Raw genomic sequence first — 14,010 nt, forward strand, 5'->3', positions numbered from 1 at the left:
AGAGCAAGTGGTTGCATCACCTCCCTTTTTAACTCAATGCCAATTCTAAAATGAAAATAGCTTCAGTGCTAGTTGTTGGCAGCAGCTCCAATGATAGTAAGCATACAATCAACTGTTTCCTCTCTCTCACGCTTTTGGAAAGGGTTCTCCAACTTTTTTGAAAGTTTTTAATCCCTCCTACACTTAAATATTAGAGGGAAACTGAAAGCTCAGTACCAAAAATGCCTTTAGAAAATGCAAAACATTGTGAAAATTTATGACAAGGCAGCAGGCACAAGATTTTCCTGCCACAAAGATGACACCTGATGTGTATTTGACAGCATAAGTTTTATATCCAGTACTTGCAGCACATTAGAAGAGGGATCGCACCTGTGTGTACTGAAGGCAAAGTCCCAGCCTAGCACTACACATAAGCAGTAAGTTCTCAGATTTTTCCTTTGATAATGGAACAATAAAAACTCATAATTGCTTCAAATATTTATTTCCATGGCAAAAATAGACTATAATATATTCATTTCACATATATTACATTCAGTAATACAAGCTTTTCTGTCTATGAAACACAATTTATACATTGTTTTACAAACCAATTTCAGTTTTACAAGAATTAAAGCTGGTTTGATTATACATTTTTACAGTATTGGTGGCAATACAGCAAAAAATAGACATGTTAACCACTAGCTTAGTACTAGAAAATAATACTTCACGTTTGCTACTGTTTAAACAAAGTCCCATTTAAATCCTTGCATACTGGCTCAAGTGAAAGTTGAAGAAAATGGAGCCAGATCCTGTATTCCTCTGACACTAAGGACTCAATCCTACAAAACTGCTGATAGGATTTCAAACGCCCATTTGCTTAAGTGAATGAAGAGATTTCAGCAGTGTGCAGGAGTGTACATACTTGCTGATTTGCCCCATAAAGCCTCATGATTTCCATCCGAGTCCCCCCAGAAAAGCCATGAAGAGGACAGATAAGTTTGGTATTTCAAAGCAATTTAAGCAAGTATCTTTGTAAAGAGCATACACACCTTGTCAGTCAGAATTATCCAGGATTAGCAACTTGACAGACTGGAGGGTTTTACAGGGGTTTTCCCCATCAAATCCTACCATTCTAAAAATTAATGGCATTTGCAATGTCTTTAAAGTATATTAAAAGTCTCCTAATTTCACCTAAATATTTCCAAATGGAAAAACAGCATTTAATTCCCTTTATAAAAGTTAGGCACCTTTTGAAACTGTGCTCCTAAAATCAATAATTTGGTAGTTTTGATTGCTGCATAGCTAAACCAAAAGAACATTACAGTATCTACAGACTCACTCTTTGACTTGCCACAGGCTGGATCTGTTGTAAACTCTGTTCATTAGATTCTTGACATTTGATTTTTATCTTCATTCTCTAAGTAGAGGTGAAGAATAGACTTCAACAAAACAAACACTCTGGAGGTTATTCTTCACCACTGAATGCAGCATCATGTGGCAAACAGCAAACAACAGAACCAAAGGCTACTTAGCAACAGCTTTTTGAAATGCTCATTGAAATTAACAAATCCTTTTTTTTGCAGCCCAGTTAGACCTTAAAGTAACATGTGATGCCGACAGAGTGCACCAAGTTAGCTGGTCCCCAGCAAGATCATACTAAGAATTTTTTTTCTATAACTTCTCTTTTTACAGACATGTTTTCAACAGCAGTTAAAAGTTTAAGATCTTTTTCCCTTACCTTAGCACAGTATTGCACTGTTTTAATGTCACTGTATTGCAAATGCTGCACTGCAACAGAACTTCTGAGTACATGGTAAATTCCACATTTCAAGAGTCTCATCCTTAGCCCAGCCTCAACTTGGTGCAACTCACACCAACTGTAAACACCTGGCTTCATTCAAAACATGGTTAGGTTTCTGCTTCATCTCATGTGCATCCATTAGAAATTATCACTGCAAAATTGCAAGTATGCCTATTCCCCCTGCATTTTGTATCTGTAAAACCAGAGACTGTGGTTTGAAAAATCTGACCTTTAATAAGTAAACAGAAATTGAGCTGACAGATTGCATCCAATACATTTGGAAAGGAAGATACGTAAAAATAACAAGAGCCTCTGAAAAAATATCTGGAGTTTAAAAAACCACATTTTAAAAAGCCAGTAAAAATAACACCTATGACTACATATTCACTTACCCTACCATGCCATGAAAAACATACCATATGACTCAAACCCTACTAGCAGCTCTACTGTGGATACAAAACATTCCAAATCCTCCTCCAAACGCCTTCTGCCACTCCTCAAATCCTCACTCTCTATGTCCAAAATTTTGTACTTGCACAAGAGAATTTCTTTTGAACTCTCATCTACTTTTCCTTTGAATGCTGTACCTTCCTGTATGCACGTTCCTGCTGCATTCTTTCAGTTAGTTCTTGTAATCTGTATTTAAATTTAAAGCAGACGTGAGTATTTGTGCTTCAAGGGCTCAAGCTTTCATTGGCAGTAAGCCCATTTAAATTCCTTCAGTATCATGAAGAACTGCAGGAATTTTGCATCTTGCAGGACTGGACTCTGGCTTTGCACAACTTTGCAGTATCGGAAAAAACCCCAACCCTAAACTCTAAAGTGCTGAGTTCTTAGTAACTAAAGCATTGATTCTTTTAAATTGATAATTTGAACTATTGAAATATAGTAATGGGTTCACTATTTTTAAGTCCAGGGATTTAGTAATGCTATTGATACTAAAACTGAGGTCTCATTACACAGCTATGATAAACAACCCTGCAGTTCCCAAGTTTGGTCCAGAAGCCATTGAAATCTATGAGCCATTCAACTTTAACAGCTGCTCCAACACAAAATATGCAGCAGCAGCTTCAGATAGTCTTACTTATTAAATTTAAAGGGGCCACTTTGGAGAAAATTTCTCCAAGTGTTGGCTGCTTCAGAAAGAGATACACAGGATTACAAGAGGAGCCAAAAGCAAAATGTCAAGAATCTTTTCCATTTTAGTAAAAATTTATTTTACTTTTATTTGTTATTACAGCATTTTACTTTTTTTTCTAAATGTTGATGATAACTTAGAGCAGCTTTTCATCTGCAGAAATACAGGAACACTGCCTTGGTCACCTGCTTTGAATTAAATATATTTCTACATATTAAACCGTAGCACCCTGCACTTGTAGAGGTTGTTGTTCACTTGTGTGAAAGGTATTGCAATGAGAGAAATACTAAGGCATAAAAATTTTCCTGCTCTTCCTAGGGGACAGCAGAAAAGGAGAGCACTGCTGTGCAGGCTGCAGAGGTTATGCAAAACTCCCCTGTGCACCTCAGAGCTTCTCCCTCACAGAACAGGGCCAGGAGGGACCTGCAGCCTAAAGCTAACCAGCTAGGGCAGCAACATCTTTGTAATGGACAGGGCTCTGACTTTGCTTCTTAGAGAAGAGGTTTTAGCCCAAGACTACAAAGATTCACTGGCCAAAAAAACCTCTCATCAGAACAACTAAGAAAGAAATCAAATATGCAGAAGTTCTTCCTACAGTTTGCGTGTTCTTCTCCTGTCTCTCCATTTGATCCTAGAAAGCATCTTCTACCTAGTCCACAAAAGTCCACCACATCTGTCTCTTGACAGTATATAGCACCTTTATTTGTCCCTGAGAGCTCTGACATCCCTAGAGATCAGCATCATCTTTGCCATTTGCTGCAAGAATTCTTCATACAACTTTTCTTACTAAACTAACTCTTGCATAATCATCTGATTTCATCCCCATAAAAAGAGAAGCACATTTGGCAAAATTGGACAGGCTTTTAGAGAAATTTTTGACAAATAGATCCACCTCTGACTCACACTGTGACTGGATTTGGACAGTGGATATTCTTATAACATCCAACACTTCATGAAGCACCCAGCACAACTACATGTGAAAACGCATCCCTTTTCAAGGCTCAGAACAAAAGTGCTAAAAACTGAATTGTCTTTTATAAGTTAACTGAAAATCTAAACAATGGTTTAAAAAATAATTTTGTTACAGAAGGTTGTGAAGTTTAATTTCATTTGGTATCTTTAGAAGAGAAACTGCTCATTTTCAATGCTCACTCAGAGCCATATGCTTACATACAAAAGCAATCCTACAATTTTCAGTAGAAAAACTCACATAAAGTCAAGTCTAATAAGGTCAAGTCTATTACTGCAAAAACAGACTGCTGATGGACAGAACTGGAAGCTGAAGGGGAGGAGGTAGCAGTGTTATGCTACAAAACCCAAGACTGACTACTAGATTTGAGCACAACCACCTCTAAAGGAACACAACTTCTTTTAGTAAAACAGAAAAATAAACCAAAAGACACACATTTCCTCACCCACCTCATGTAATCCCACAAATACTGGATTAAATTGCTTGTTATAACTGCTCCTTTTAATGCCTCGCAGCTGGTGTTCTGTCCCAGAAGCTGCTGAACAGCTAAAAAACTGTTGCTTGAAGTTCTGGTTGCCCATCATGTCATCTATCAGGTTATGAAGATCACAGCACAAAGTTTAGAAATGGAAAAGGTACAAGCTACATTTTAGAGCCTGCCCTCCCATTCAAAAAAAATTCTGCAGATAGAAGTGAACTGTGGCAAAAATTAACAATGTTTTTAAAACACAGCATGATACAAATAGCTAAGTATGTTTTTTTCTTTCAATACTTCTGTCAACACAGATTAGTAAGATTGGTTTGTTTGCAAGATTTATATATTAAGAATCAGTCTTCCGTAACTGGTTTCCTCTGGACTTCCAGTTTTATATTTGGCAGTTAGTAATTCATGGGCATTTTATATAAGAACAACATTTCTTTTCCCTAGTCTGAAATATTCAATCTAACTTACACTGAGAGTACAAGAAATCGGACTGCTTCCAAGCAGACCTGAAAGCACCAGATCAATACCGTGTACCTAAAAGTAACATATTTTGTATAAAATTACATATTAGCACAATGCCATTTGGACCATGTGTTTAACTTCATGGAAGTAGCTTATTACAGAGGAAATTGAGGCAACCTATTTATAATTCTTAATTAATGTTTTGGAGAACACACGTATTGATTTGAAGGGCGTTTAATAGTTTCCAAACCCTTGTTAGGGCTAAGAAAAATAACAATTTCAGCACTAATAAACCTTACTTTTAGTTTCATTTCATTTCACTAAGCAGGTATCAAGGGAAATGGACACTTAACCATGCCTGCAGACTGGTCTATTATAGGGGGTTTTTAAAATTAAACCAGATATCTAAAAACTATAGCTCAATTTGGAACAGAGATTTTCAACTCAGCATCTCAAAACACTTGGAAAGGCAGCTAAAACCACACTGTCCCCATCTGAAAACCACAGAGGATTATTTAGGGATACTGTCATTTGATCAGCCCCATGGGACAAAATGGGAACTACAGTAGGCTGTACTTGCCTACTTCAGGTCCATGCCACAGCCATTGACTCAGCCACCTACACAGCTACTAAATTACCCACATCTCCAGTGTTTCCTCTAAAAGCTCTTCTTCTGCAAGCATTCTCAAACACTCTTCATTGCAACGCTGCACAGCATTAGCAAAATCTGCTCTAGCACTAACAAAATAATCTGGAGGATTCTACAGAAACTTCCCATGCTTTTATGGCATTAACATGATGCCATTAACATTTTTTAAGGTCATCTTTGCACTGTGTAAACCAGCAATCATAGCTGCCACACCTCCTCCATTATGCTTCATACGATCATTTCCACTTCACCACTCTGCACCTTCCTACTCCCATTTTGGTTCTCTCACTTCATCAACTTAAAAAGCTCTTCCTAAAATAACAGGTTAGTAATGGTATATTACGAAATGAAACAATGCATGATTATAGTCTCTATATTTAGCTACATAAATAACAGAGCAAAAAAAAAAGTGCTTAAAACATTTGCATCCACTTTGATTTCAGCCAGTAAAATCAAACTGTCCTCTAAATATATGAATAATACTGAATATGTACTTTCTCTCATCCATTTGTTTCCAGCAACCTCATAGATACTTAAAATATTTCCCCCCTGCCTGTTGCAGGTAAACTTGCCTCCTCTCAAGTGAAAGTTATCAACAATTACCGTTATCTTGCACTTGTCTGTTGTATTACATGGCACTACAACTAACTACCAATAGCTTCCCTAGGACTTTCTGCTTGATTTTTCAAAAGTTGGTTCAAACATTGTCAGTCTTCTCCTCTGAAAGTATTGTTCTGTTTAAAAAGTTTTCTGTTGTGGTGGTTCATTTTTTTTCAATTTAAACATTCCCAATATAAAAATAACTGTCCTTAAAGCAACAGCTTAAAATATCTAGGAGCTGCTAATTTTGCTAAGTAAACCAGAGGAAACCAAAAGTTCATTTTAAAAAATATAGATGTATTGTTCTAAATATAAAATTAAAAGCAGAATGAAACTGCATAAGACCTTGACATTCCCAAGGGGCGGGTTTCTCACCCCATGTGCACCTACAGATTTTAGATTTTGCACAGTCAACAATTACGTTTTAAAACACAATGTTAGTAAAATTGTGCTATATACCTCCATTCCATAAGATACTTAATTTGCTCGGAGTAACAGCACTCTAAAGAATGTGTGCAAGTACTACAGACCAGTACAAGCAAAATCATTCCTTAATGTGACTGTGGCTGAACATGGGAAGAATTTAGTCCAGCGGAGATCCTGTTTAGCAGGGACTGTTACACTGACTTGCATTTAACAGTCTCATGGCAGCCCTAAAAGGTAACTCTGTGATTCAACATACAAAGAATGAGAGCAGTTCTGGACAACTCTTGATTTTCTTTCTGTAAACTCTTGCAGAGTCCCTTAGGAAGTGGCAGGGGTTAGATAAGTCTAGAACTTTTGAGAAACTGAATGAGAACTCCATAGACGAAAGTGTACTGTGAAAGAGTCTGCACCATCATCATTCTCTGCTGCCTCAACATATCCAGCACTCGTGGGATGTCCAGCATCTGGAAGAAGAGAACAAAACATTACAAGTGACTGGGGCAAGGAAACTGGCTTGCACTTTCCCAGCAGGAGGTTCGGAGCAGTGCCTTGTGATCTAAGGGCAGAATCAGCTCTTCTAATTTCAGCTCTGACAATTCATTGCCCATGCCTGTAATATAGACTGCATTACAGCACTGATCATCTGGGAAATATGCATAATGGTAAAGTCACCTACGTCTTCACAAACCTAATGGCTGAAGAAGTCTGTCACAGTGTTAGGAGAGGGATGCACAATGAAACAGTAAGTTTGCTGGGTATGAGTTGACATGATATATTATTAATGAACATTTTACAGCTGTTCACTTCTGGCTAAAAGTTGATAAGACTGGTTTTATTCTATTAAAATACCATTCTGTCCTCTACTGAGGCTGATACTGCAAATACACTACACTTAGGGAAAAAAATAATAACAAGTACAGAGACTTGAGGCTACAAAGCATGTTCTTGAATATTATCTGTTACAGCGGGGATTACTGTAACACGCATATATCAAACCAGGAGTCCCGTGGAAAGGAAATATATGTGGACGGATTCTTGGTAGATGTTTCAGAGATGTTTATTTCTCCAGCCACATGGCCGGAGCTCTGCTCAGGAACCCTGCAGTCACGGGACCCGAGGGTCCTTGGCCACACCAGGGAACACAAACCAACCAATCAGGAACGAGGCTGACCAGGGGCAGGGAAACCCCGTGCCTCCCCCCCAGGGCCCCTCTCCCAGGGCTACATGGCAGGGGGGGAGACCCCAACAATTATCCATTCTAACTAACGCAAGAAGCAGTAAAGTCAGGATGAAATCCTGAAATATGCTCAGTGGCCTAGGGCATACCTTGCTCCACTCAATGACTCAACATCTTAGGGAGTCAAGAATCCAAATGAGCATTCCAGTGCCTGGTGTGCATGTGGGCAGCTCTAGAAGATTATTAACTTCTGTTGAATTCCCAAGAGCTATTTCAAGCATAGTGGTAAGACCTCTCCCAAAGGCTGCTCAGATGAACAGCCATAACATATTTTAGGCGGGTTATTTACTCTTCTACTACCTAGCATTATTTAAAGCACAAGAAAGAAAGAGAGCTCACCTCATTGTGTTCCAAGCACGCGATCATGATCTCTGCCAGTATGACCACTCCTGTCCGTCCCACACCTGCACTGCAGTGCACCAGCACGGGAGGATTAGAGCTTTTAGGGTCTGCTGTGCTGTTCGTGTGGCGCCGCACTGACTGTATCTCCTCCAAGTATGCTATTAAGTTCAACAAGATAAGAGTAATTAATTTAGGAGATGAAGCCCCATAAGCTATGCTATTATACTCTATGACCACCAGAAAAGCAGTGAGTTAACAACTGACATGCCACAGAAAAATGATACATTGTACAAATCACAAGTCATACCCCAACCATAGCAATACAGATCTGTAAGGATCATCTAACTTTAGTAAGGATTTCCTTGGCTTCTTCCCCTATTCCTACTGAAGGCAGCTTGTGGCCATCTTGCTACTGCTGCAACATACTCAAATGTGTAGTATGCGATGCAATTATGTTTTATTCTATATGGACTTCTGGTAAATTATTTGCTTTAGACAGAAGGAGTCACTTTAATAAACTGTCAGCTATATTCCTGCAAAAAATATAGTTCAGTATCTCCTGCTGGTGTGAAGAAACCTTTTCCAATGTAATGCTTGGCATTGTGTCAAAAGCTACTTCATATATAGCAGCCATTTTAGAAGGCATTAAAAAAACACCACAAACCACACCCCAAAACAAAGCTATTAAATACAACTTACATAAAAATCCCTTTAAATCTTCTGGACAGCCATGCTCTGGCCAGTCAGTATACTGCAAATGCCAAACCGTTCTCTCCTGTCCTGTGAGAAGATGTTTAATCTTCAAACCTGTAGTTGCATAGCAGCCTGAGTCGGTACGGAATCGCGTGGTAATCTTAAATCTTCCATATGTCACAGTGTTGTGTCTTGAACCAAGACGTGGCCAGTATCTGAAGCTTTTTTCTCTTCCACTTTCCTTAAAAGTAAAACACTTGCTTAACAAGAAACCTAAGAACATCCATACAACTAAAGCTCCTGTAGAAACAACTGTATCTCTCCTCTGTTGAGTAGTACTAGAGTGTTATGGCCTCTTACTGAGAAAACCAACTTTCCAGCAGAAAGTTTGCAAATTGATTTCTCTGCCAAAGAAATCAAGACAGAAAGGGGTCATTAGAAACTTATCTTTGATTGGTCTATTTGTTGGAGCAAAGATCCCCTTCCTCTAACAGATAATTTAAAAAAATCATTGTGGAATTTCTGGGAGAAACCTGACTCAATTTCTACTCACTTCCTCTGCCGTCACCATAGCTATGATCGCAATCCCTTGTTCCCAGATCATCTGCCAGAAATCCTGACATGTATTTTGCAAAGGGCCCTGTGTGGCAATGTAATCCCACTCTATGCCTCCAACAGAGATCTGTAAAAAGAAAGACATTAGAAGAGTAATTATTGAAAACCCTTTCGCCAATTCTAAAGTCAGCCATTTGAAGACACACAAAATGAAAAAAGGCAGCAACATCACAGAAGTAAGAGCCCATTGTGAGTTTTATCTGTCCCATTTTTTAGCTGCATCTTGTCACATTAGATGCAGAAGAGACACAACTGTATAGGTTCATAGCTAAATAAATGTATTGTATATCATAAGCACCATGTAAAACTGAGGAAATGAAATTGTATTTCTCTTTCGTGAATTTAAGGTATTGTAGCAAATTCAGGTTTAGAGAAGCTTTCATACTCTGGTGCTGTAACTATTATTACAGTACTAGTTCTTATTTCCTGAAAAAATATTATCTTGTTTGAGAAGGGTCAGAAGATTCACTCAACATTCGTGAATGAAGCAGAGAAACTATGATGCCATGTCGGTGTACAAACAGCTTTATTAAAAAAAGACAGCAACACAACTACAAGTGCTGCTTTGATAATCTCAACTCTTTTCAGAGAAAGCATGAAGCCAACTGTAGTTGCACTTAAGGCAGGTCACTGTACTGAAAAATGAATTAACTGCCTTGAAAGTTCTTGAGGTCACCCTTCAAATTCTTCACTTTTAAACAGAACTTAAAGAGTTAAGGATAGGGAAAGAAGGCAACTGGTGGTTTTGAAAAACCTAATTTCCCCCTGGCTCTGGCAGTTCCTCTAACCATCAAAAAAAGCTTAAGCTGGGAGATTTCTCACTGTCCATTGTGGACACAGTCTGAGAGTACAGAAAAAGAAGCAGCAATGACTGTCACTACAGCTCAAAAATATCACATCCATTGCAGAGGATCCCAGTTTGTTTTAAACCTATTTGCCTCCTTAGCTCTGGGAAGAATGGGCATGCCTTCTGTTAGCAGCAATCCCCAGAGAGACAATACAGAAAGGAGACAGATCAACACAGAAGCAAACTGCAGAAGATCCCTCCAATAATTAACCCTTATTATTCTACATGATTAGGAAAACAGGTTCCTGCTTTCCCCAAAGAAACTTCTGGACAAGAAGGGAAAGAGAGAGAGAAAGATTGAGGGATTGTCACTCATCTTACCAAACCAAAATTGATAGCCAAATGCACTTTTAGTTACCACACAAACTGGGAAATATTTCTCCAAGAGTATTGCTCTCACCTTGATATGAGATGCATTGATGTAACCCGTGTTATTTTCTTTGGTTGGGACCAGCTCTACTCTGGTATCATCATAAGGAAGGACGTCCTGGAACCGGTTTCTCTCGGCGTTTTCAGGCAGCCGAGCTATTGAGCACTCACCATCTATCAGCCTTTTCTTCTGAATGCGCTCGTACTCCGTGAACACCATCCCCTGCTCCAACCGCTGTTCCAGAATCTTGCACTGAAAGACAGAACACAGATAACCATACAAGGTCACATCCTAAGGTGAGTCTATTTCAACAGAGAATTCATGAAGGATAAAATGTATGTATTTTCTTCTCCTACATACTTCTTCAATGCTTTTCCAGCTATTAATGTTTCCACAAACATACCAGAATAAATTAGAGGCAACCCTAACCAGGAGGAATTTTGTTCAAGTGAAAACTAAGCAGCCTGTTAGACTTCATTAGGTCACAAAGACCTATGTGGATACTGCTGGTAAAGGAAAAATTAGTTCATAGTTTCTGTAAAGATAGCCCAGCTGAGGGGAAAAAAATTGATCCACCTGCTCCATACAGCATGCTAGGTGACATAATTTGAAAGGTCTCCTTTAACCTTACAATAATAAAAGCCCCTTAAAATAATAATAAAAAACCCCACAAAATTAATTGTTTGGATGGAGAAAAACTAAACTTTGCTTACAGCAGGAAAACTGCCTTAGAATCTGTTGCTGCAGTTCAGGTATAAACCTGAATATTAGAATTTTTTGAATAGTATAATTCAATCTTTTATATTTAATAAACTGCTCCCCCCTCCCCTTTATCCTTTTGAAACCAAGTTGTTTCTAAATCATAAGACGCTTCTGGAATTTCTGCATCTCTTTGCCAACAATAATTAGAGGAATAATATGTAGGATGTCAGCCAGAAAATTTCATCTATGTCACATGCCCCCAGATTCTTACAGCAACTGTGCTGTGGTATCAGGTCATAGAAGTGTCTTTTATCAAGTAAGTATGCCAAATGTTGCAGAGGAAGGTGTAAACTTCCATCATATGCAATTTGCACACCAATACATCAACTGTACAAACTCCTTTATTATCTTTAGGCTAAATTCACATATTTAAACTGATAACATGAAGCTGAGCAATGAAACAGGCACTGAACACTAAATTAATCTTCTAAAATATCTGCACTCCAGACTTCCTTTTATGTCACAGTAGTACTTTGCACAGCCTCTTCTCAACTGTTTTAGGAACTACTCCCATTTCATGGTATTTATTCTACCTCTATGTGACTGCCTGAAGAGAAAGTGTAGTGACTCTGAAAAGTATGACTTTTTCATAGCTTGACTTACGGTTTCTTCTTTGCCACAATGCTTTGGGCAGAGCTAGCTGGATACAAACACAGCTGAATCCAGTAAAAGTCAAGCCAGAAAGAGATGATGGCTCTAGGTAAGAGGAAATAACCAACACAAGTACTAAACCTTTATTTCAGTAATACAATTTTAATTTTTGTCCCTTACCATCTTAAGCAATGTACATGTAGTTCAACCCAATTTTTACTGAGTGACTTGCAATTAATTTTCTTGGCCTGTGCATTTAAAACTGCAGCAGGTGAGAGCAGGTCTATTCCTTCAGGTTCGAATCCCTAGATTAGATCTCTAGTGACTAGCAACAAAATCGAGCTGGAGAGGGTCTGCAGCTGAGGATGCCCAGCCATGCTCAGAATCGGATTCTATAGAGACCACTGGTTGCAGAATGGGCAACAATCACTGTAGAATTTGGTTTATCTGGTTGCTCTGGTCAGATGTGTGATGGCAGCACTGTTCTTCGTAGCCCATCACAGCCTGAATATTGACTGTATTTCACTTTCCTGCACTTCTTTAATGATATATGCGACAGGCTGAAGCAGATTTACTGATGTTTTTTATCCTGACACAAGCCAATGGAGTCTTACATTTCTCAAAGAATGATCCTCAAATTCTACAACCTCTCATTGTTCTGACATCTTTTACTGAGATTAAAATTTCAGCAGACCAAACAAGTTCCATCTATATTTTATGGGCTCCACCTGAAGAAAACAGATAAATACGATCTGCACAAGTTTTACTCTGGGGATGCAATTTAACTGCAAAACTTACTCTAAACACCATATAAATTACTAATAATTATGACTAAAATCAATCTCACACTCAGAATTGTAGGTTTCACACTTTTTCACTCTGGAAAACCCAAAATTAAGAAAGAAAATAGGAAGAGTTGCATAAAAATATATCAGCACGTACTAGTTAATTAGCTTCCTGTATGTTCAAAGGGTAAACTATAGTTGAATCACTGTCATCCTAAAGAAAAATCTGAGTTACACACAATATTTCTAGCAATGACTTGTCAGTCAGAAATATTTTTATTTTGTTTCTATTCTCAGCATTTGAGTTGCCTTAATATGAAGCATTTTAAAGTCAATAAAATATATCATTCATAATAATGTAATTTTGAAAAATTGCTAGTGTAAATCAAACATTAAAAAACTTCAACATACTCGTTCATCATTTGTTGCTCTTGTTGACTCTTCCTTCCCCTCATCTGGCAGAGGCATTCTAGTCAATGCCAGTCCATTTAGGGCAGCTAGCTTCAGAGGCCCCATTTTTTTGGCATCATTTTTATTCTTTTTCATGCCCTGCAAAATAAAAGCTAAAACTTGTAAATAATCTTAAATAGCTGATGATGTTACAAAGCAGAAACCAAATGAGTTCAGCTAAGCAAAGGACACTTCTCTGGCCCCTTCTGCAAACAGCTCTGACCTTTTTCTTTGATAAGCACTGCAGTGACAGATTAGGGTGGTGGGACTACATTCCTCCAAGGACACAACACAAGTCTGTCTTCATTCCAGACTGGTTAATGAAACTGCATGAGAATGACAAATATTGTTCTCTACAAAGCTCATGACTGAGGGCATGAGGTGGCCACTCTGGATAATTAACATTCTTGAACAGACCTGGGATCACTTCCCAAAACCAATAATACATAAAAATGATTCCTTACTAGACTATTCAGTTTGCAGGCATTTTTCTTCCCTACAATCAAGCAATGACCATATACCTTTAACATATTTGGATATAGTTAAATATTTTACTAAGTTTGCAACGAACTCAACATACAAAACATGAACACAGAACTGCAGACAGATTTGACTCCTGCACCAGGCCATGAGTCTAAATTACAGAATTACCATTCATTATTTGAGAAAAATATCAAAGGGGGATTTCCATGAAAGAATTAATTCAAATTATTCTTTTAAAAAGGGTAAGAGAAAATTTCATCATTCCTGCAGTTGCTAAGTTTAGTTGTTAACAAAAATACACTGAAAATATGAGCGCATATGCTGCT

At 38.1% G+C, this 14,010-nt stretch overlaps 1 protein-coding gene across 4 annotated transcripts in view; it reads right to left on the reverse strand.

Moving 5' to 3' along the window:
- Nucleotides 1-464: 464 nt before the first annotated feature.
- The window catches only part of PTPN21 (protein tyrosine phosphatase non-receptor type 21), a 48,850-nt gene continuing 35,304 nt past the window's right edge, over nt 465-14,010 (reverse strand). For 3 of the 4 annotated variants that reach the window (XM_069018039.1, XM_069018040.1, XM_069018038.1), the window contains 6 exons: nt 13,163-13,300; nt 10,644-10,865; nt 9,335-9,463; nt 8,788-9,022; nt 8,086-8,246; nt 465-6,973 (listed from right to left, as the gene is read on the reverse strand). In XM_069018039.1, coding sequence (XP_068874140.1) covers nt 6,845-6,973; nt 8,086-8,246; nt 8,788-9,022; nt 9,335-9,463; nt 10,644-10,865; nt 13,163-13,300 — 1,014 coding nt within the window. In that variant the 3' untranslated portion in view covers nt 465-6,844. The remainder of the gene's footprint in view (nt 6,974-8,085; nt 8,247-8,787; nt 9,023-9,334; nt 9,464-10,643; nt 10,866-13,162; nt 13,301-14,010) is intronic. The other variant, XM_069018041.1, reaches the window with a different exon arrangement.

The sequence above is a fragment of the Aphelocoma coerulescens genome, chromosome 5, assembly GCF_041296385.1.
Source record: "Aphelocoma coerulescens isolate FSJ_1873_10779 chromosome 5, UR_Acoe_1.0, whole genome shotgun sequence".
In the NCBI taxonomy this organism is placed as follows: Eukaryota; Metazoa; Chordata; class Aves; order Passeriformes; family Corvidae; genus Aphelocoma; species Aphelocoma coerulescens.